At 39.0% G+C, this 25127-nt stretch overlaps 2 protein-coding genes across 2 annotated transcripts; both read right to left on the minus strand.

Moving 5' to 3' along the window:
• Positions 1 to 1309: 1309 nt before the first annotated feature.
• Positions 1310 to 2245, minus strand: LOC128627279 (olfactory receptor 8B12-like). Its single transcript, XM_053664392.1, has one exon. The coding sequence runs from the start codon at positions 2243 to 2245 to the stop codon at positions 1310 to 1312; it is 936 nt and encodes a 311-aa protein (XP_053520367.1).
• Positions 2246 to 15348: 13103 nt separating this feature from the next.
• Positions 15349 to 16287, minus strand: LOC119047373 (olfactory receptor 145). Its single transcript, XM_037142800.2, has one exon. The coding sequence runs from the start codon at positions 16282 to 16284 to the stop codon at positions 15349 to 15351; it is 936 nt and encodes a 311-aa protein (XP_036998695.2). The 5' UTR covers positions 16285 to 16287.
• Positions 16288 to 25127: the final 8840 nt, after the last annotated feature.

The raw sequence follows: 25127 nt of genomic DNA on the forward strand, positions 1-25127 counted from the left end.
ATTTTCCATTCCATAATATGGTGGCTTTATAAACTTACCCAAAGATCACCATTTCTTACCCATATGCCTCCATTATTAGAATATTGAGGCTATCTGCAATGCCTGCAAATTCCATAGCAATTGCCTCTCCTAATAAGCAGCAGCTTGGTGCTGCCCGGCAGGTGAACATAGACCTAGGGCCAGCTACTGCTCTCTCACTTACTCTAGACCAGTGTCATCCAATGGAAATATAATGCGAGCCACATACAAATTCTGAAATTTCTAGTAGATATGTTAAAATAAACAGATACATTCACTTTAATGACATATTTTATTTAACACAATATATCCAAATAGTTATCATTTCAACTAGTAATCAAATAAAAAGTATCCATGAGATTGTTTTTCATATTCTTCAAAGATTGGGTGTGTATATCACACTTACTTTGCTCACTTACAGTATGTCTTTATTTGGATGTCCACATCTCAGTTGCTCAAGACCCTTCATGACTAGTGACTACCAGGTCAGATAGCACACCTCCCAATGACTGTAGACCACAACCAAGATAACCCTTCAAATGAGACTCCAAATTCTGTCCCAGCCTTGAAATAATACGATGCCTCCACTCAGCATCTTTCTATGCTATAAAATTCCATTTCTGTCCCTGGAAGTGCTAATTCACTAACCCAGGTCCCCGGTGCTCCACTCACTAAGTCAGTGGTCATCATACGTGCCTTCTGGGAAACCTAACACACTACCCATTCACACAGTAAAAAGTCATCAGACACTGATATTGTCATTTTGCCAAGACCTACTAAACAGAATTTTTCACTTCCTATTCTGTTGCAAAATGTGATGTATTAATATTGTGTTGTAGAAGTAGCATGAAATTACTGTCATAACATTAAAATCCATTTTTAATTTAGATATAGAAGGTCAACTAACATGTGCAATGACATCTTCAAAGAAAAAGATGAGGCAAGAAAATATGGCCTAAAGGAAAACAAACTGAATTGACATTCAAGCTGGGATTTCAGTTCCGGCTTTGCCACCAGGTAATTTTTTAATACTTTTGGACTAGACAAAATGATTTTGAAGCCCCATTCAATATTGCATACTGTATGATTGGAAAGACTATTTTCATAAAATAAGAAAGGAAGAGTTGGGGTGATGGTGAAAGAAATAAATCCATTTGGGAAAGAGTTAAAATTTCCTTTAAATACAGAATACAAAAGCATGAAGTTGAATTCCTTATTGATGATGATGCTAAAATAATAAAAACACTCTAATTTAAAAATTTTCATATCTTTTCTCAATTTTCGGTTTTTTTCAAGAGAAAGATATTCTTCCCAAGGTTTTCTTCATGGCTAATTTGACATCCTTGTTCCTCAGGCTGTAGATTAGAGGGTTCAACATAGGTACCACAATGGTATAGAACACAGTATAGACTTTGCCCTGGTCAAGGGGTATAATAGAAGGTGGTTTGAGATACATAAAAGCTCCTGACCCAAAGAAAAAAGAAACTGCCATTATGTGAGAACTGCAGGTACTAAAGGCTTTGGATCTACCCTCAGTAGAAGTAATGTGGAAAATGCTAGAAAGAATGAAGCCATAAGAGAGAAAAATGGTCACAATGGGCACCCCAATGGCAATGGCCACAAGAGTAAAGAGCACTAGAGTATTCATGTAAGAGCTATTGCAGGAGAGCTCAAAGAGGGGAAGGAAGTCACACATATAATGATTGACAAGGTTTCCTCCACAAAAGGTCAGAAATAGCATATTACCTGTATGCGCTATAGCCCCCACAACCCCAATCCCATAGACACCCAGCAAAAGAAATACACACACCTGAGGAGACATGTTGACCGTGTACAACAGTGGTTTACAGATGGCCACATAGCGGTCATATGCCATTGCTGACAGGATGAAGCATTCAGAAATGACAAAGAAACAGAAGAAAAAGACCTGAGTTATACACCCTGAGTAAGAGATGATGTTCTTCTTTGAGACAAAACTCATCAGCATTTTCGGGATGATGGTAGAGGAATAACTGAAGTCAATGAAGGACAAGTTGAAGAGGAAAAAGTACATGGGAATATGAAGGTGAGAGTTCAGGCCAATCAGTGTTATCAAGCCCAGGTTCCCCACCATGGTGACCACATAGAAGCCTAGAAACAGGAAGAAGAGAGGGAGCTGGAGTCCTGGCTTATCTGTTAAGCCTGCGAGGATAAACTCTGTCACAAAGGAGGTATTATCTGCAGCCATCCTTCTCTGGAACTACCTGGGAGAAAAAAAGAAGAGTTGCTCACACAGAGAGAAAAAAAACAACCCACTCCTGAGAATGGTGTTTGAACAGGGAGCTGTGGAGCTTAGAGTTGAGATGGCATCTCTTTGTTCCTGCATATCTGTTTTTATGGTCCCCACATGGCTTCAACCATCCTAGTAACTGTTGGTGGGTGAAATTATCCTCAAGAGAAAGGGCTCATCAGACTGAGGAGAAAGCTCACAAAGCTCAGCTAGGATGAGCCTGCAACCTTGCAGTGACCCTCTTCTGGTACTGCCTGCCCTCTACAGCCCTGGACCATGTTTTGTGTGACCTGGGCCCTTCTCTGCAGTGCTGTTGTGAAGCAGAAGCCAGTTGCCCTAGACCTTCCACCTTTGGTCAGTGCTGATCAGAACAGGAAGATGAGGCTGTTGCCCTGAGTCTGTGGCAGGAATGGCTGTGGAGATATTATGTGAAAATAATACTGGAGTAATAAGGTAAAGTATTAACTAAACCCAATAAAAAAGAAACAATTGATGAAAACTAACTAAACTAATGGCACTGTTCTAAGTTCTCTTAGCATTTTGGTTAAACCCATGAAACAGGTGAGGACACTGGGCACAAGTCCAAATTGTCAGCAGAGGGGAAACTCAGGCTCTCTGGCTCCGGGGTTTGAACTTCGTACCCTAACCACTCTGCTAGAGCACAGACCAGGTCACGCAGGCACTCACCCTCCTTCTGCCTGCAGTCACACTGCTGGACTCTGCAGGCTCCCACCCATCTCTCTCATGGAGACTCACATGGCCCTGGTGAGAGGAAGGGGATAACTCAGAGCTCAGACTGCTCTGCTTCTGCTTCTGTTCTTTAAAATTCAAAGCTTTTATTTTGTCTTGGTTCTCCTGTTGAGCTAAAGAACATGGTCTCTGACCTCCTTTGTCCCGAGCCTCCAGTTCAGCTTCCAGGGAGGGGAGAACACCTTTATAAGGCCCAAACAGTGTTATTCTGGACTAGGGATCACAGTCACCTAGTTACAGGAGCTCTCTCAAGATCCCTGCTCCCTAAGGAAGAAGAAATGTTTGTTTATGCCCTTGATGGTGCCTGACGGGGCTTTTAATGGCCTTTTCTTTCATTCAGTTTACGTCTTTATAAGTACAATTAAGAACATGGCACTTGGAAAAAAGATTTCTTGTACTGAGCCCTTACTGTATACTGACCACTGTTATCTGACCCAGTGCCCTAATCTGAAAAATCGGGAGCAATGCATACATAAATATCCTGTGTTTATTCCTCAGAACGACCTCATAGGGTAGACCTATTTGTCTCCACTAATAATACATGAAAGAAACATGAAAGTGCCCCGAAGGAAAGGAAAGCTAGGGAGGGGAACAGGACACAGGGGACAGTGGCTGAAAGGACAAGTGGTAGAGATTTCAGTTCACACAGTGGGATCTGACAGTTGAGCAATGACTTGAGAGAGACCCAGAAACCCTTTGCTTAATAATAACACCAGTTACTCTAATGAAATTTTGGGTGTCATGGCTTAATGCAGCACCTTCCCCAAGCATCAGGGTTTTGTCCCACACTTTTACACAGTAGTGCAGCCCAAATTATCACTGTGGGGAAGGAAAGTCTGACCAAATAACAGGGTAGTGGTAAGAGATCTTGCTGAGGTTTTAGATAACCACAAGTCATAGAGTGTAGATTTTTGGCTGAGATTGATATAAAGATTATTAATATTTCATATGGCAATTTGTATTCAACACCCTTTGCCAGGGGCATTTCACAGCAAGGATGGCAAAATTTCAATTCAAAAAATAAATCTCTTTTTCCGGAAGTTCAAGAGTTGGTTAGCTGATGAGTTCTGTATGTTTTGGTCAGAGTTAAGGTCAGAAGTTCTTTGAGAGAAATTTTAACAGTGGAACAGAAAGGCAGAATCCATCATATTCCATGCAAGTCCCACTGAAACCACTGCACATGGGCCTGTGTGTGTGTCTGAGTGTGTACACATCCAGCAGTGAGGACTTGCCCTACCCCCACTAAAGCTCAGCAGTGATGGTGCCTCATCTGCCTGTTTGCATGGAGAAGTGTCCACTGCCCAGAGGAGTATAATGAATCCCTGTCCCTGTTCTCAATTCTGCTACACATGTTGAAGAAATGAAGACAAACAATCCATCACCAAGAAACTAAAGTAAGAATCACAAGTATGTTCTCCTTAGGACCCAAGGTGAAAGAGGACCTTGAGGAATCACTACAATGTTCAGGTTCCTTTCAGAATCTCAGAGGGTTCTTGGAAGCATGATGCAACACCAGGAAAATCTCTTCTGAGATCTTTGCTTCTTCAGAGATGGTATCCATGGGAGCCTCAATTCCAGTGCATCAAGGTTTCATTTCAAGTGAACCAAGGCTTCTCTAAAGCTGTTTTGACTGTTGACTTGCTCCTATACAAGCAGAGAGAAACACAAATCAATATACTTAAGTTATCTTTTTGTAGGTCTTTTATCTTCTCAGTTAAGTTTATGCCTAAGCACTTTGGGTTTTTTTCTTGCTTTAGTAAATAGGATTTCTCCCCTAGTTTCTGTTTCTGCTATTTCATTGCTAATGCACAAAAATGCCATCGATTTTTGAATATTAACCTTGTATCCCACTACTATTCCAAATTCATTGATTGGGTAAGGTAGTTTTCGGGTGGAGACTGTAGAGTTTTCTATGTACACTATCATCTCATCTGCTGTAATGACACTTTTACTCCCTCCTTTCCAATTTGGGTGCCTTTTAGTGCTTTTTCTTCTTGTCTGATCCCTGTGGCTAGAACTTCCAGTACTATGTTCAATAGGAGTAGTGAAAGCAGACAACCTTGTCTAGTTGCTGATCTTAAGGAGAAAGCTTTTAGTTTTTTCCCACTGGGGATAATGTTGGCTGTAGGTTTCTCATAGATGGCTTTTATTATGTTGAGGTATCCTCCCTGTAGTCTCACTTTGCTGAGTTTTTTTTTTTTATCATAAATGGGTGCTGGATTTTATCAAAAGCTTTTTCATCATCAATTGATCTGATCATATGAATTTGTCCTTCATTATGTTTATGTGGAGTATTATGTTCATTGATATGTGAATGTTGTAGAATCCTCGCATCCCTGGGATGAATCCCACTTGACCATGGTGTATGATCTTTTCAATGTATTTTCTTTTTTAAAATATATTTTTTGATTATGCCATTATAGTTGTCCTATTCCCTTCCTTTATTCCCTCCACCCTGCACACCCCTTCCCCACCATTCCCCCCACTTTCATTTATGCCCATGTTTCATGAGTTCTTCAGATTCTATATTTCCCATACTATTCTTGACCTCTTCCCTGTCTATTTTCTACTTGCCATCTATGCTACTTATTCTCTGTACCTTCTACTCTCTTCTCCTCTGACCACTACCCTGCTGCTAACCCTAATGTGATCTTCATTTCTATGGTTCTGTTCCTGTTCTAGTTGTTTGCTTAGTATGTTTTAGTTTTAGGTGTGGTTGTTAATGACTGTCAGTTTGTTGTCCTTCCACTATTTATATTTTTATCTTCTTTTTTAAAAAATTTTTTTATTGATTATGCTGTTACAGTTGTTCTATTCCCCCCTTCATTCCCCTCCACCCTACCCCCATCCCCACCATTACCCCCCTTTAGTTTATGACCATGTGTCTCAATTCCTTTAGATTCTATATTTCCCATGCTATTCTTGCCCCCCCATCTATTTTCTATCTACTGTCTATGCTACTTATTTTCTGTACCTTCTCCCCCCTTCTCCTCCTCCCACTCCCCTGTTGCTAACCCTCCTTGAGATCTTCATTTCTATGTTTCCATTCCTGATCTAGCTGTCCTTTTAGTTTGCTTTTGTTTTAGGTGTGGTTGTTAATAACTGTGAGTTTGTTATCCTTTCACTGTTCATGTTTCTTTAACTTGTTTTTCTTAGATAAGTCCCTTTAACATTTCATATAATAAGGGCTTGGTGATGATGAACTCCTTGAATTTGATCTTATCTGAGAAGCACCTTATCTGTCCTTCCATTCTAAATGAAAGTTTTGCTGGATAGAGCAATCTTGGTTGTAGGTCTTTGGATTTCATGACTTGGAATACCTCTTTCCAGCCCCTTCTTGCCTGTCAGGTCCCTTTTGAGAAATCCGCTGACAGTCTGATGGGGACTCCTTTGTAGGTGACTGTCCCCTTATCTCTTGCTGCTTCTAGGATTCTCTCCTTCATTTTAATCTTGGCTAATGTAATTATGATGTGCCTTGGTGTGTTCCTTCTTGGGTCCAACTTCTTTGGGACTCTCTGAGCTTCATGGATTTCCTGGAGGTCTATTTCCTTTGCCAGATTGGGCAAGTTCTCCTTTATTATTTGTTCAAGTAACTTTCCACTTGCTGCTCTTCCTCTTGCCCTTATGATACCCCTATAATTCGGATGTTGGAACGTTTAAAGTTGTCCTGAAGGTTCCTAAGCCTCTCTTCACTTTTTGGAATTCTTGTTTCTTCATACTTTTCTGTTTGGTCCTTTTTTCCTTCCTTCTGCTCTACTCCCTTGATTTGAGTCCCAGTATCCTTCTCATCACTATTGATTCCCTGTGTATTTTGCTTCATTTCACTTAGTGAAGCCTTCATTTGTTCATCTAATTTGTGACTAAAATCAACCAGTTCTCTGAGCATCCTGATCACCAGTGCTTTAAACTGTGCATCTGATAGGTTGGCTATTTCTTGGCTGCTTAGATTTATCAGCTCCTGGGCTTTGAGTTCTTCTTCAGCCATGATGTTTTGTTCTGTTCACACCTGTTACACATGACGAGCAGAGCCCTAGGTATTCACCAGGGAGGGGCAACCCAGTTTGCTGTGTTGTGACACTATATGTGCGGGCAAAGTCCAAGAGGGGCAATAGTGGTCTCCTCTGCTGCTTTCCATCAGCTACTGGGGCCTGCATGGTCTTTCTCACTGCTCGCTCCTTCACCTGGTTTATCTGTGAGCAAATGTGTGACCTCAGTCAGCCAGCTGCCCCACACCCTCACTGGGTCTGCCCTTTCTACCCCACACCTGGGATCTGCCAACTGCTGCCTGTGTGCCTGGGTCTGTCAGGCAGATCTTTCCTCCATGACCCCACTCTGCCGCTGGCTCCAGTCCTCTTACCCGTCTGGCTAAATGGTTTGTTGTTGTCAGACTTTGATGTAGTACAATTTTCTGTGTTTTGGTTGTGTTTTTGTAACTAAAACTTTGTTGTCTTTAAACTTGGTTGTGCGAAGAGGCAAAGTGTTTCCATCTTCACTGGAAGTCCCTGTTTTGATTGGATATTTTTCTTGTGGTAAGAACACTTAACATGTGATATATCCTCTTAACAATTTGTAAGTGCAAAATACAGTATTGTTAACTAGAGGCTCTGCATCACATAGCAGATCTCTAGAATTTATTTATCTCGAATAACTGAAGCTTCATAAGCATTGAAATTTTGGAGAGGGCATAACACCTTCAAATTTGGGTCAGACAGAGTGACTCCTTCCACCTGGTGGCCTGATGCCTTGATTTCAGGACAGTAATCAAGTCACATAAACATCAATGTGTGGTTGCCTCTGAAGTGCCTCTCACTCAGGGCCTGGCTCACAACCCAGGTGTGTGCGCTGCCTGGGAATCAAATCAGCAACCCTTTGGTTCATAGTCTGTTGCTCAATCCACTGAGCCACACCAGCCAGTAAAATGACAAGAAACTCACAACTATCAACAACTGAACACTTTTAAAAAAATGAAAACATAAACAAAGCAAACAACTAGAATAGGAAGAGAAATGGACATCACATGGAGGATTTTCAGTAGGAGTGGGGAGAGGGAGAATGAGAGAGGAAGGGTACAGAGAATAAGCAGCATAATTGGTAGGCATAAAAAAGCTTCTGCATGGCTAAAGAAAACAGTATTAAATTAAAAAGACAACCAACTGTATGGGAAAACATATTTGCCAATGATACCTCAGACAAAGGTTTAATCTCCAAAATATACAAAGAACTTACACGACTCCACTCTAGGAAGACATCGAACCCAATTAAAAAATGGGAAAGGACTTGAACAGACACTTCTCTAAAGAGGACATACAGAATATCCAGAGACACATGAAGAGATGCTCAATATCGTTAGCTATCAGAGAGATGCAAATTAAACCCACAATGAGATACCACTTTACACCAGTCAGGATGGCTATAATAGACAAAGCAACAAACAACAACTGTTGGAGAGTGTGTGGGGAAAAGGGGACCTTAGTTCACTGTTGGTGGGATTGCAGACTGGTACAACCATTATGGAAAACAGTATGGAATTTTCTCAGAAAAATAAAAATTGACCTGCCTTTTGACCCAGCAATTCCACTGCTAGGATTATACCCCAAGAATCCTAAAACATCAATTTCAAAGAACCTATGCACCACAATGTTCATAGCAGCACAATTTACAATAGCCAAGACTTGGAAGCAACCTAGGTGCCCATCAGTAAATGAATGGATCCAAAAATTGTGGTACATATACACAATGGAATTCTATGCAGCAGAGAGAAAGAAGGAGCTACTACCTTTTGCAACAACATGGATGGAACTGGAAAGCATTATGCTGAGTGAAATAGGCCAGGCATTGAAGGACAAATACCATATGATCTCACCTTTGACAGGAAGCTAAAGAATAAAACAAACAAGCAAACAGAATAAAAACAAAGACGCTGAAATAGAGAACAAGTGGGCAGCGACCAGAGAGGGGAGGGAAGGGAACTTAAGGGGAAGAAGGGGGAGGGATTTTGAGGAACAAGTATGAAAGACACAGAGATGAGGACTGGGGGGGGGGCGGAATGGGAGGGAGGGGGGAGACCGGGCGGGGGGGTGGGGTGGGATGGGAGAAATAGATAAAAAAAATGTACTTGAAAAGTAACTAAATAAAAATTAATATTAAAAAAATTAAAAAATAAAAATAGGGAGAGCTTAAGAATGGTATAGGAAATAGAGAAATCAAAGAACTTGTATGTACAACCAATAGACATGAACAAAGCAGGGGGAGGCTGGAGGGTTTTGGGGTATATGGCAGAAAGAATATAAAGGGGGAAATGGGAAAACTTTAATAGCATAATCAATAAACTATATCTTTTAAAAAGGAAGACAAAGTCACATAAATTGCAGCTGAACTAGGGGTCAGGGATGCCCTGAAAATCAGATGTGGTCTCATTGGCACTGATTGGTCAGGTTTTGAAATATAAGTTCATCTGAATAGGGGTGTTACACTACAACACTGGGGTAGAAAGGGAGACATGGGGAAAAATTGCATAAATAACATACAAAAATAGCCACAACACTATAAATGCAAAGGAAAAAGAAGCATTGATCACTCTTCTTAATTTTGGACAGAAAAGGGGAAGGGAAAAGACAAGGGAATTTTTAAGGCTAAAAGCAGACTTGCATATGTTTAAAAGTACAAGATTCTGTAGAAATCTTTAAAGATAGAGCAATAAGGAAAATTTTAGGAAATAAATTCCAAAGATGAAAAGAAGTTGACAGAATTCAACATATTTCTATGATTTCAAATTACTTACTTTTGAATCTGGGAATGATGGATACTTTTCTAAGATGACGAAAAATATGTATGACTCAGACCAAAACTCAGCAACTTAAACAGGACACTCTGGAGGCATTCTTATTAGAACTAGTAAAACCAAGATGACTACAGTCTTTAGTATTATTTCACAATGTATTAAATGAAGTATTAAAAATACAGTTATAGATGCATATGGAATAAGAGGCATTAAAATTAGATGGAAAGAGGTAAAATTATTTTTAATTATAAAACACGTTATTACATATTTGAAAAACCAGAAAGAATGCATGGAAAGAATTCTACAAATAACATTTACTTTACCAAGTTTAAAATTAATATAGAATTGATACAAACAAATAAATAATAATATGAAAATATAATGAAAGAAAAAATACTTGTTACAGGTGCAAAAATAAAAAAAATTCCTATGCATGAATGTGATAACCATGTGCTAAAATAGATGAGAAAAATTATAAAACACTCCTAAAAGATACTGAAGTTGACCTGAAAACAATGGGGAGATATGCCACACTTCAAAATGGGAAGTCAAAAGATCCACAGATGTCAATTCTTCCCAAGTTTCCTTATAAATTTAAGATGCAATCAATAAATATGCCTTTACGTTATTTACTAGAACTAGACAGGTTAATTATAAAGGTTGGGGTTAAACATGAATAGCCAGGAAAACCACAGGAAAAAGAGAACAACACAGAGTGAGTTACCTTCCAGATATGAAATATTATGAAGCTTCTGTAATCCAAGCAGTGTGGTATTGGGTTATGAATAGACAGACAGACCAATAGAACACAATGGAAAATAAGAAATAGCCCAGGTGCCTATTAAACTTTGTATAGAATGAAGGCAACAGCTCAAAACCATGGGAAAATGATAGACTTTTTATAAATGGCAATAGAACCACACAATGGTCTTCTGGAAAAATATATATTTGAATACATTTTTCACACCATACACTCGTAAAATTTCTAAAATGACCAGGTATTTAAATTAAAAATAAATAAATAAAACCATGCAACCACATTATGATAAAAATGAGTGACTTTCTTTATAACCTAAGAGGAGAGAAAAATATTTCTAACTATCATTAAAATACCACAAACAATAGAAGACTAATAAGTTTAATTTAAAAATTTTATCACAACAACAATCAAAAGACAATTCACAAATCAGAAAAAACATGCAACTTATACCTCAAACAGAAAGCTATTACACCCAATATATAGTCCTCCTAAAACTGAGAAAGGTCAAAATACTGCAGAAACATGATGAAAAAGTAGGAAGAGACAGTCCACAAAAGACATAAAAATACCAACGGTCATAAAATTTATGAAACCACCTCCCATGTTTCTTAAAATTAAAGAAATGCAAATTATAACAATACTGAAACACTGGTTCTCACCCATCACCATGGAAATTTTAAAAATTCTGAAACTATACCATACTGAAGAGACTGTGACAAAGTATGCACTCCCATTTACTGCTGAGGCAGAAAATAAATGTCAATTCCTTCTCCCCAAACACAAAATCCATCATCAATACAATCTCAGTCAAAATCCCAGCAGGTTCTATTGTAGGAATTTACAAGCTGAGTCTAGAATTCAGATGGAAATTCGCAGGTCCTAAAGGGGCCAAAAAACTTTGAAAGCAGTGAATGTAATTCAGGGCTTATACTAACTGATCTGAAAAATTATTATAAAGCTACAGTAATCAAACCTGTATGGTACTGGCATCAACATAGACAAATAGATGAAAACAAACACACACAAATAGAATCAACTGATTTTTAACACAGGTGAAAGAACAATCACTGGACATTTATGAGCAAATATACACATACCCCCAAACCCCACATTGATCCATATACAAAACTTAAATAATAATTTCCACATTGCTCTTCTGGCCTCAGCAAAAACAGTAAAGAATTTCTTAAAAAGGATACAGCATTAACTAAGAAAGGCAAAGTTGATAAGTCAAACTTCATTTAAATTAAAAATATTGGCTAACAAAAGATATCATTTAGGATAAGTAAGGCATAGTCTTAGGGAGACATGGAGAGGAAGATGACTGTGTATGTATGCATGTATTATGCATAGATACATATATATTATCTATACATGCACCAACACAAACATGTACACTTCTATGGACTTACATGTTCATTTTCAAATTACTTCAACACAATTGGAAAACAACTTACTACTTTATTTATTAAAGAGAGAATGACTTGAATAATCACTTTAAAGAAGATATCCAAATAGGCAGTAAATATGGAAAAAGGTGTTCAACATCATTACTTATCAGGAAAAAGAGTTTAATAAAAAAATTGCACTTTCCATTCCAAAATAAAAATACATTACTCCATATGGGACAAAATAAAAATACCAAGGGTTAATAAGGATGTAGAATAATTAGAATCATCCTAAAACAATGTTGATAGCAATGCAAATTCAATCAAACATTAGAAAACAGTTATTTTTGGCAGTGATGTTTATAAAAGCTGCACATAAGCCTACTCTATTATCCAGCAGATCCACATATAAGTATAATACAAAAGAAATGTTTGCTTATTCAATCAAAATACACATCCACTATATTTCCAAAGGCTTTATCAATAATAGGCAAAAGCTGGAAACTATCTAACTTTATTAAAAGGCTAAATAATTGTATATTCACATGATGGAATACTACACAGCACTATAACATAATGTACCCATACATACTGCAATATAGATGTACATGACAGGCTTTATGATGAAGAAAAGAAGCCAGAAACAATCCAGTACCTGTTTATATGAAGTTCAAGTACAGACAACACTCTACAATGATAAAAGTCAGAACAGTGGATAGCTGTGGGGATGGGGTGGAGGGCAGGTTGTATTTATTGGAAAGATGCAGAGGGAACTTTTGAATGTAGATGGAAATGTTGTACATCTTGATCTAGGTCGAGGTTACATATTCATGTGCGAAAGTACAGTGAGCTCTACACTTAAGATTAGTGCACTTCGCTATATAAAAGTCAGGGCACAACATTATCAAAAGGAATGCTGGGTACTTTTTCATGACCTACATTGAACAGCATATTCAATACACCAATCCCAACTCCTAAATCTGAGGTTCCCTAAATTCAAACATGCATAGGGTCTGGCACAAAAAATACCCCTTTTATTACATAAAGATTTTTATTACAAAATAATAAGCATATAATTCGGTAACATAACAATATCATACTCCACCACACCCTAGGACAAAGTGTTCACATTGCTGTCCATCTCATGTGAGACAGTCACATCCCCTACCGACCACATTCAATGGCACTACTTCTGCTGGACCCTGTATTTCAGCTCATCTCAATCCTCCCTTTATAACCTTATTCTTTTCTTTTTGGCAGCACTGAACAGAATCAAAAGGCAGACCTCAACAGTTATTCCAGTTTCCCCTACTTCCTAATGGAATGGAGTTTCCTAAGGAACAGCCCAGTAAATAAAAATAATTACTCCAGCACTTCATATGTCATTGCTTCTCAAAGAAATTTGACCAATAATAGTGAGTTTAGACAAATTTTTTTTATTTTTAATATAAAGCTCTATTTTCCATTTCATAACATGGTGGCTTTATGAACTTATCCTGAGATCACCATTTCTTATCCATATGCCTCTATTATTAGAATATATCTGCAATGCCTGAAAATTCCATAGCAATTGCCTCTCCTAATAAGCAGCAGCTTGGTGCTGCCTGGCAGGTGAACATGAACCAAGAGCCGGCTAGTGCTCTGTCACATACTCTAGACCAGTGTCATCCAATGGAAATATAATGTGAGCCACCTATAAATTCTATACTTTTTAGTAGATACCTTAAAAATGAATACATACATTCATTTTAATGACATATTTTATTTAACACAATATATGCAAATTGTTACCATTTCAACATGTAATCAAAGAAAAAAGTATCATGAGATTGTTTTTCATATTCTTCAAAGATTGGATGTGTATATCACACTTATTTTGCTCACTTACAGTATGTCTCCATTTTGATGTCCATATTTCAGTTGCTCAGTACCGTACATGACTAGTGACTTCCAGATCAGATAGCACAGCTCCCAATGACTGTGGACAACAATCAAGATAACCCTTGAAATGAGACTCCAAATTCTTTCTCAGCCTTGAAATAATATGACACATCCATTCAGCATCTTTCTAAGGGTAGAATGCCATTTCTCTTCCCTGGAAGTTCTAATTCACTAACCCACATCCCTGGTGCTCCCCTCAGCAGGTCAGTGGTCACCACACTTGCCTTCTGGAAAACATAACACACTACACATTCACACAGTAAAAAATCATCAGACACTGATATCGTCATTTTGCCAAGACCTACTCAACAAAATTTGTCACCTCCTATTCTCTTGCAAAATGTGATGTATTAAAATTGTTTGTGCAAGTAGCATGAAATTACTGTCAATCCCTTTTTAATTTAGATGTACTAGGTCAACTAACATGTGAAATGACATCTTCCAAGAAAGAGATGAGGCAAGAAAACATGGCCTAAAGGAAAACATACTAAATTGAGATTCAAGCTGGGATTTCAGTCCCAGCTTTGCCACCAGGTAATTTTTTTATATTTTTGGACTAGATGAAATGATTCTGCATGGAATTTTCTCAGAAAAATAAAAATCAACCTGCCTTTTGACCCAGCAATTCCACTGCTAGGATTATATCCTAAGAATCCTAAAACATCAATTTCAAAGAACCTATGCACCACAATGTTCATAGCAACACAATTTACAATAGCCAAGAGGTGGAAGCAACCTTGGTGACCATCAGTAAATGAATGGATCAAAAAATTGTGGTTCATATACACAATGGAATTCTATGCAGCAGAGAGAAAGAAGGAGCTACTACCCTTTGCAACAACATGGATGGAACTGGAAAGCATTATGTGGAGTGAAATAGGCCAGGTGTTGAAAGACAAATACTATATGATCTCACCTTTAACAGGAAGCTAAACAACAAAACAAACAAGCAAGCAGAATACAAACAAAGACACTGAAAAAGAGAACAAGGGGAAAGTGACCAGAGGGGAGGGGGAAGGGAATTTAGAAAAAAAAAGGGGAGGGATTTGGAGGAACAAGTATGAAGGACACAGGGATGAGGAATTGGGGGCAAGGAAATGGGAGGGCGGTGGAGAGCAGGCGCAGGGTGGTGCTGGGATGGAAGAAATAAACAAAAAACTGTACCTGAAAAATAACTAAATAAAATTTAAAAAAAAAGAAAGATTCTGAAGCCCCATTCAGTACTGCATACTGTATGATTGCAAAGACTATTTTCATAAAATAAAGAAGGAAGAGTTGGGGTTATGGCGAGAGGGAATAAATCCATTTGGGAAAGAGTTAAAATTTCCTTTAAATATAGAATACAAGCATGAAGGTTGAATTTCTTAATGATGATGATGATAAAAAATAACAGCGCGCTAATTTAAAAATTCTCATCCCTTTTCTCAATTTCCAATTTTTTTCAAGAGAAAGTTATTCTGCCCAAGGTTTTCTTCATGGCTAATTTGACATCCTTGTTCCTCAGGCTGTAGATTACTGGGTTCAACATGGGAACCACAATGGTATAGAACAGTGTACAGACTTTGTCCTGTTCAGGGGGTAAAATAGCAGGTGGTTTAAGGTACGCAAAAGCTCCTGAACCAAAGAAAAGACAAACTGCCATTATATGAGAACTGCAGGTACTAAAGGCTTTGGATCTGCCCTCAGTAGAACTAATGTGGAAAATGCTGGAAAGAATGAAGCCATAAGAGAGAAAAATGGTCACAATGGGCACCCCAATGTCAATGGCTGCAAGAGTAAAGAGCACCAGAGTATTCATGTAAGAGCTATTACAGGAGAGCTCAAGGAGGGGAAGGAAGTCACACATATAATGATGGAGAAGGTTTTCTCCACAAAAGGTCAGAAACAGTACATTACCTGTATGCGCTATAGCCCCCAAAAACCCCATCCCATACACACCCAGTAAAAGAAATACACACAACTGAGGAGACATGGTGACCATATACATCAGTGGTTTACAGATGGCCACATAGCGGTCATATGCCATTGCTGACAGGATGAAGCATTCAGAAATGATAAAGAAGGCAAAGAAAAAGAACTGAGTCATACACCCGGAGTAGGAAATGATGTTCTTCTTTGAGACAAAACTCATCAACATTTTGGGGATGATAGCAGAGGAGTAACTGAAGTCAATGAAGGACAAGTTGAAGAGGAAAAAGTACATGGGGATATGAAGCTTAGAGTTCAGCCCAATCAGTGTTATCAAACCCAGGTTCCCCACCATAATGACCACATAGAAGCCTAGAAACAGGAAGAAGAGAGGGAGCTGGAGTCCTGGCTGGTTTGTTAAGCCTGCAAGGATAAACTCTGTCACAGAGGAGGTGTTATCTGTAGCCATCCTCCTCCTGGACTGCCTGGGAGAAAAAAAGAAGAGTTGCTCACACACAGAAAAACAACCCATTCCTGAGAGTGGTATTGAACAGGGAGGTGTGGAACTTAGAGTTGAGATGGCATCTCCTTTTTCCTGCATCTCTGTATTTATGATTCCCACGTGGTTCAACCATCTTAGTAACTGTTGGTGGATGAAATTATTGTCAAGAGAAAGGGCTCATCCAACTGGAGAGAAATTCCACAAAGCTCAGCTGGGATGACCCTGCAACCTTGCAGTGACCCATTTTTGGTACTGCCGGCTCTCTACAGCCCTGACCAAGTTTTGTGTGACCTGGGCCCTTCTCTGCAGTGCTGTTGTGAAGCAGAAGCCAGTTGCCCTGGACCTTCCACCTTTGGTCAGAGCTGGTCAGAACAGAAAGATGAGGCTGTGTTGCCCTGAGTCTTTGGCAAGAATGGCTGTTGAAATATTATGCAAAAATAACACTGGAGTAATAAGGTAAAGTTATTAACTAAACCCAATAAAAAAGAAACAATTGCTGAAAACTAACTAAACTACTGGCACTGTTCTAAGTGCTCTGGGCATTTTGGTTAAACCCACTGAACAGGAGAGGACACAGGGCACAAGTCCCAGTCCTTCTAATTGGCAGTGGAGGGGTACTCTGTATGTCTGGCTCCGGGGTTCCAGCTTCTTACCCTAACCACTCTGCTAGAGCACAGACCAGGTCAGGCAGGCACTCACCCTCCTTCTGCCTGCAGTCAAAGTGCTGGACTCTGCTGGCTTCCACCCATGTCTCTCATGGAGACTCACATGGCCCTGGTGAGAGGAAGGGGAAAACTCAGAGCTCACACTGCTCTGCTTCTGCTTCTGTGCTTTAAAATTCGAAGCCTTTATTTTGTCTTGGTTCTCCTGTTGAGCTGAAGAACATGGTCTCAGACCTCCTTCATCCCTAACCTCCAGTTCAGCTTCCAGGGATGGAACACAACTTTTATAACATCCATGGATAACCAGAGACTGAAGAGTGTTATTCTGGACTAGGGATCACAGTGACCTAGTTACAGGGGCTCCCACAGGATCCTTCCTCTCTAAGGAAAAAGAAATGTTTGTTTATGCCCTTGATGGTGCCTGATGCAGCTTTTAATGGCCTTTCATTCAGTTTACATCTTTTAAGTACAATTAAGAACAAAGTTCTTGGAAAAACAATTATTGTACTCAGTGCTTACTGTATACTGACCACTGTATCTGACCCAGCACCCTCACCTGAAAGATCCAAAGCAATGCATACATAAATATGCCATGTTTTCTTTCCTGAGAATGAGCTTATAGAGTAGACCTGTTTGTCTCCACTAATAATACATGAAAGAAACATGAAAGTGCACTGAAGAAAAGGAAAGACAGGGAGGGGAACAGTACACAGAAGACAGTGGTTGAAAATGCAAGTGTTAGAGATTTCCGTTCAAAGAGCAGGATCTGAGAGTTGAGCAATGACTTGAGAGAGACCCAGAAAGCTTTGCTTAATAATAACACCAGTTACTCTAATGAAATTTTGGGTGTCATGGCTTAATGTAGCACCTTCCCCAGGCATCATGGTTTTGCCCCGCACTTTTATACAGTAGTGCAGCCCAAATTATCACTGTGGGGAAGGAAAGTCTGACCAAATAACAGGGTAGAGGTAAGAGACCTAGCTGGGTTTTAGATAACCACAAGTCATAGAGTGTAGATTTTTGGCTGAGACTGATATAAAGATTAAGAAGATTTTAAGTGGCATTTTGTACTCAACACCCTTTCCCAGGGGCATTTACATAGTAGGGATGGCAAATTTTCTATTCAAAAAATAAATCTCTTTTTGGGGAAGTTCAAGAGTTGGTTAGCTGATGAGTTCTGTGTGTTTTTGGTCAGAGTTAAGGTCAGAAGTTCTTTGGGGGAAATTATGATAGTGGAACAGAAAGGCAGAACCCATCATCTTCCAGGCAAGTCCCACTGAAACCACTGCACATGGGCCTGAGTGTCTGAGTGTGTACACATACAGAAGTGAGGACTTGCCCTACCCCCACTAAAGCTCAACAGTAATGGTGCCTCATCTGCCTGTTTGTATGGAGAAGTGTCCACTGCCCAGAGGAGTATAATGAATCCCTGTGCCTGTTCTCAATTCTGCTACACATGTTGAGGAAATGGAGACAAACAATCCATTACCAAAAAACTAAAGTAAGAATCACAAGTATGTTCTCCTTAGGACTCAAGGTGAAAGAGGACCTTGAGGAATCACTACAATGTTCAGTTTCCTTTCAGAATCTCAGAGGGTTCTTGGAAGCATGATACAACACCAGGAAAATTTCTTCTGAGATCTTTGCCTCTTCAGAGATTTTATCCATAGGAGCTTCCATTTCATTGGATCAAGGTTTCATTTCAACCAAACCAAGGCTTTTCTAAAGCTGTTTTGACTGTTGACTTGCTCCTATACAAGCAGAGAGAAACACAAATCAATATACTTAAGTTATTTTTTGTAGGTATTTTATAATCTCAGTAAAGTTTATGCCTAAGTACTTTGGTTTTTTTCTCTTTCTTTCGTAAATAGGATTTCTCCCATTGTTTCTGTTTCTGCTATTTCATTGCTAATGCACAAAAATGCCATCGATTTTTGAATATTAACCTTGTATCCCACTACTATTCCAAATTCACTGATTGGGTCAGGTCGTTTTTGGGTGGAGACTATAGAGTTTTCTATATACACTCTTATCTCATCTACAGTAATGACAGTTTTACTCCATCCTTTCCAATTCGGGTGCCTTTTGGTACTTTTTCTTCTTGTTGGATTCCTGTGGCTAGAACTTCCAGTACTATGTTCAGCAGGAGTAGTGAAAGCAGGCACCCTTGTGTAGTTGCTGATCTTAAGGGGAAAGCTTTTAGTTTTTTTTCATTGGGGATAATGTTGGCTGTAGGTTTCTCATAGATGGCTTTTATTATGTTGAGGTATCCTCCCTGTAGTCTCACTTTGCTGAGTGTTTTTTTTTTTATCATAAATTGGTGCTGGATTTTATCAAAAGCTTTTTCAATATCAATTGATCTGATCATATGAATTTGTCCTTCATTATGTTTATGTGGAGTATTATGTTCATTGATATCTGAATGTTGTAGCATGCTCGCATCCCTGGGATGAATCCCACTTGACCATGGTGTATGACCTTTTCAATGCATTGCCTTTTTAAAAATATATATTTTTATTATGCCATTATACTTGCCCTATTCCATTCCTTTATTCCCTCCACCCTGCACACCCCTTCCCCACCATTCCCCCCTCTTTCTTTTATGTCCATGTGTCATGAGTTCTTCAGATTCTATATTTCCCATACTATTTTGACCTCTCCCCTGTCTATTTTCTACCTACTATCTATGCTACTTATTCTCTGTACCTTCTACCCCCTTCTCCTCCTACCACTACCCACTACCCTGTTGCTAACCCTCAATGTGATCTTCGTTTCTATGGTTCTGTTCCTGTTCTAGTTGTTTGCTTAGTATGTTTTAGTTTTAGGTGTGGTTGTTAATGACTGTCAGTTTGTTGTCCTTCCACTATTTATATTTTTATCTTCTTTTTCTTTGATAAGTCCCTTTAACATTTCATAAAAATAAGGGCTTGGTGATGATGAACTTCTCTAACTTGACCTTACCTGAGAAGCATGTTATTTGTCTTTCTATTCTAAATGAAAGCTTTGCTGGATAGAGCAATCTTGGATGTAGGTCTTTGGATTTCATGACTTGGAATACGTCTTTCCATCCCCTTCTTGCCTGTCAGTACTCTTTTGAGAAATCTGCTGACAGTCTGATGGGAAGTCTTTTGTAGGTGTCTGTCCCCTTATCTCTTGCTGCTTCTAGGATTCTCTCCTTCAGTTTAATCTTGGCTAATGTAATGATGATGTGCCTTGGTGTGTTCTTTCTTGGATCCAATGACTTTGAGACTCTCTGAGCTTCCTGGATTTCCTGGAAGTCTATTTACTTTGCCAGATTGGAGAAGTTCTCCTTTATTATTTGTTCAGATAACTTTTCCACGTGCTGCTATTCCTCTTGCCCTTCTGGTACCCCTATAGTTCGGGTGCTGGAACGTTTAAAGATGTCCTGAAGGTTCCTAAGCCTCTCTTCACTTTTTGGAATTCTTGTTTCTTCATACTTTTCTGTTTGGTCCTTTTTTCCTTCCTTCTGCTCTACTCCCTTGATTTGAGTCCCAGTATCCTTCTCATCACTATTGATTCCCTGTGTATTTTGCTTCATTTCACTTAGTGAAGCCTTCATTTGTTCATCTAATTTGTGACTAAAATCAACCAGTTCTCTGAGCATCCTGATCACCAGTGCTTTAAACTGTGCATCTGATAGGTTGGCTATTTCTTGGCTGCTTAGAGTTATCAGCTCCCGGGGTTTGAGTTCTTCTTGAGCCATAATGTTTTTGTCTGTTTTCACCTGTTACATATGATGAGCAGAGCCCTAGTTGTTCACCTGGGTGGGGCAACTCAGGTTGCTGGGTTGCGACACTGTATGTGTGGGTGGAGTCCAAGAGGGGCAATAGCAGTCTCCTCTGCTGCTTCCTGTCAGCTGCTGGGGCCTTCATGGTCTTTCTCACTGCTCACTCCTTCACCTGGTTTATCTGTGAGCAAATGTGTGACCTCAGTCAGCCAGCTGCCCCACACCCTCACTGGGTCCGCCCTTTCAATCCCACACCTAGGATATGCCAACTGCTGCCTGTGGGCCTGGGTCTATCAGGCAGATCTTTCCTCCATGACCCCACTCTGCCGCTGGCTCCGGCCCTCTTACCAGTCTGGCTGAATGGTTTGCTGTTTTCAGACTTTGATGTAGTACAATTTTCTGTGTTTTGGTTGTGTTTTTGTTACTAAAACTTTGTTGTCTTTAAACTTGGTTGTGCGAGGAGGCAAAGTGTTTCCATCTTCACTGGAGGTCCCTGTTTTGGTTTGATTTTTTTTCTTGTGGTAAGATCACTTAACATGTGATATATCCTCTTAACAATTTGTAAGTGCGCAGTACAGTATTGTTAACTAGAGGCTCTACATCACATAGCAGATCTCTAGAATTTTTTTATATAATAAATTTTATTTAGTTACTTTTCAAGTACATTTTTTAATCTATTTTTCCCATCCCACCCCCCGCCCTGTCTCCCCATCCCTCCAATTTTCCCTCCCCCAGTCCTCATCCCTGTGTCCTCCACACTTGTTCCTCAACTCCCTCCCCCTTTTTCCCCTTAACTTCCCTTCCGTGTCCCCTCTGGTCACTGTCCCCTTGTTCTCTATTTCAGTGTCTTTGGTTCTTTTATTTTCTGCTTGCTTGTTTGTTTTGTTGTTTAGCTTTCTGTTAAAGGTGAGATCATATGGTATTTGTCTTTCAATGCCTGGCCTATTTTACTCAGCATAATGCTTTCCAGTTCCATCCATGTTGTTGCAAAGGGTAGTAGCTCCTTCTTTCTCTCTGCTGCATAGAATTCCATTGTGTATATGAACCACAATTTTTTGATCCATTCCTTTACTGATGGGCACCTAGGTTGCTTCCAATTCTTGGCTATTGTAAATTGTGCTGCTATGAACATTGTGGTGCATAGGTTCTTTGAAATTGATGTTTTAGGATTCTTGGGATATAATCCTAGCAGTGGAATTGCTGGGTCAAAAGGCAGGTCAATTTTTATTTTTCTGAGAAAATTCCATACTGTTTTCCATAATGGTTGTACCAGTCTGCAATCCCACCAACAGTGAACTAAGGACCCCTTTTCCTCACAACCTCTCCAACAGTTGTTGTTTGTTGCTTTGTTTATGATAGCCATCCTGACTGGTGTAAAGTGGTATCTCAAGTGGTTTTAATTTGCATCTCTCTGATAGCTAACGATATTGAGCATCTCTTCATGTGTCTCTGGATATTCTGTATGTCCTCTTTAGAGAAGTGTCTGTTCAAGTCCTTTTCCCATTTTTTAATTGGGTTCAATGTCTTCCTAGAGTGGAGTCGTGTAAGTTCTTTGTATATTTTGGAGATTAAACCTTTGTCTGAGATATCATTGGCAAATATGTTTTCCCATACGGTTGGTTGTCTTTTCAATTTAATACTGTTTTCTTTAGCCACGCAGAAGCTTTTTATTTTCATGAGATTCCATTTGTTTATTCTTTCCTTTATATTCCTTGCTCTAGGGGACATATCTGTAAAAATGTTGCTGCGTGGAATATCTGAGATTTTCTTGCCAATGTTCTCCTCTAGGACTTTAATGGTGTCATGGCTTATAGGTAAGTCTTTTATCCACCTTGAATTTATTTTGGTGTATGGCATAAGTTGGTGCTCAAGTTTCATTTTTTTGCACGTAGCTGTCCAGTTCTCCCAACACCATTTGCTGAAGAGGCTATCTTTACTCCATTTTATGTTACTACCCCCTTTGTCAAATATTAATTGACTGTAGAGAGTTGGGTTGATTTCAGGGCTCTCTGTTCTGTTCCATTGGTCTATGTGCCTGTTTTTCTGCCAGTACCAGGCTGTTTTGATTACAGTGGCTTTGTAATACAGTTTGATATCAGGTATTGTCATCCCTCCTACTTTGTTCTTCTTTCTCAAAAGAGCAGCTGCTATTCGGGCTCGTTTATGATTGCATATAAATTTTCGAAGTGTTTGTTCTATGTCTGTGAAATATGCCATTGGCACTTTAATAGGTATTGCATTGAATGTGTATATTGCTTTGGGTAGTATGGACATTTTGATGATGTTAATTCTTCCAATCCATGAACAAGGTATATGTTTCCATTTGTTTGTGTCTTCCCTGATTTCTTTCTTCAGTGCTGTGTAGTTTTGTGCACACAGGTCTTTTACCTCCTTGGTTAGGTTTATTCCCAGATATTTTATTTTTCTTTTTGCTATATCGAATGGGATTTTTTCCTTGATTTCAGCTTCTGCTGATTCATTGTTTGTATAAAGGATGCCTTCGATTTCTGGATATTGACTTTGTATCCTGCTGCTTTGCCAAATTCATTAATTAGTTTGAGCAGTTTTTTAGTAGAGTCTATAGGATTTTCCATGTACACTATCATGTCATCTGCAAACAGTGACAGTTTTGTTTCCTCCTTTCCTATTGGATGCCTTTTATTCCCTTTTCCTGCCTGGTCACTGTGGCCAAAACTTCTAATACTATATTGAATAGAAGTGTTGAAAGTGGACATCCTTGTCTTGTTCCTGATCTCAGTGGAAAAGCTTTTAGTTTTTTCCCATTGAGTATGATATTGGCTGTAGGTTTCTCATAAATGGCCTTTATTATATTGAGGAATGGTCCCTCTATTCCCACTTTGCTGAGTGTTTTTATCATAAATGGGTGTTGTACCTTATCGAAAGCTTTTTCTGCGTCTATTGATATGATCATGTGGTTTTTGTGTTTGCTTTTGTTTATGTGATGAATTACATTTACTGTTTTGCGAATGTTGAAACATTCTTGCATCCCTGGGATGAATCCCACTTGGTCATGGTGTATGATCTTTTTGATATATTGTTGGATGCTTTTTGCCAATATTTTATTGAGGATTTTAGCGTCTATGTTCATCAGCGATATTGGCCTTAAGATTTCTTTCTTTGTTGTATCTCTATCTGGTTTTGGAATTAGGATGATGCTGGCTTCATAAAAGGAGTTTGGGAGTTTTCCATCCTTTTGGATTTTTTGGAATAGTCTGTGAAGAATAGGGGTTAGCTCTTCCTTAAATGCTTTGTAGAATTCTCCTGTGAAACCATCTGGTCCGGGGCTTTTGTGTGATGGGAGTTTTTTTTATTACTGCTTCAATTTCTTTTGCTGTTATTGGTCTATTCAGGTGTTCTACCTATTTTTCATTGAGTTTTGGGAGATTACATTTTTCTAGAAATGTGTCCATTTCCCCTAGGTTCTCAAATTTCTTGGCATACAGTTCTTCATAGTAATTTCTTACAATCCTTTCTATTTCTGTGGTATCAGTTGTAATCTCTCCTCTTTCATTTCTGATTGTGTTTATTTGTGTCCCTTCCCTTCTTTTCTTGATGAGCCTACTTAAAGGCTTGTCTATTTTGTTTATCTTTTCAAAGAACCAACTCCTGAATTCATTGATACTTAGAATTGTACTTTTAGTCTCTATGTCATTTAGTTCTGCTCTGATCTTAGTTATTTCCTTCCTTCTACTTGCTTTGGGCTGTTTTTGTTGTTGTTCCTCGAGTTCTTGCAGGCGTAGTGTAAGGTCGTTTGTTTGAAATGTTTCTATCTTCTTTAGGTAGGCCTGTATTCCTATAAACTTCCCTCTCAGGACTGCCTTCACTGTGTCCCATAAGTTTTGGGTTGTTGTGAGATCATTTTCATTCGTTTCCAGAAACTTATTGATTTCTTCCCTAATTTCATTCTTGACCCATTCATTGTTTAATAGCATACCATTCGGTCCCCATAATTTTGGGTGTTTTGGGTTTTTTCCTTTGGGGTTGGTTTCCAGTCAGTCACTTGTGGTCAGAGAAAATGCTTGGTATGATTTCAATATTCTTGAATTTGTTGAGGCTCCTTTTGTGTCATATCATGTGGTCTGTCTTTGAGAATGTTCCCTGTGCATGTGAAAAGAATGTGTATTTAGCTTCTTTGGGGTGAAGAGCTCTGTATATATCAGTTAGGTCCATTTCATCAAGGGTGTTGTTTAATGCCACAATGTCTTTGTTGATATTTTGTTTGGAAGATCTGTCCATTTTTGATAGTGGGGTGTTAAAATCCCCCACTATAATTGTGTTGCTGTCGATATCTTTCTTGAAGTCCTCTAAGATTTTCTTTATATATTTTGGTGCTCCTATGTTGGGTGCATATATATTTATGATGTTAATGTCTTCTTGGT

This window comes from Artibeus jamaicensis, unplaced genomic scaffold (genome assembly GCF_021234435.1).
Source record: "Artibeus jamaicensis isolate MK-2021 breed Jamaican fruit bat unplaced genomic scaffold, CSHL_Jam_final contig_1128, whole genome shotgun sequence".
NCBI lineage: Eukaryota > Metazoa > Chordata > Mammalia > Chiroptera > Phyllostomidae > Artibeus > Artibeus jamaicensis.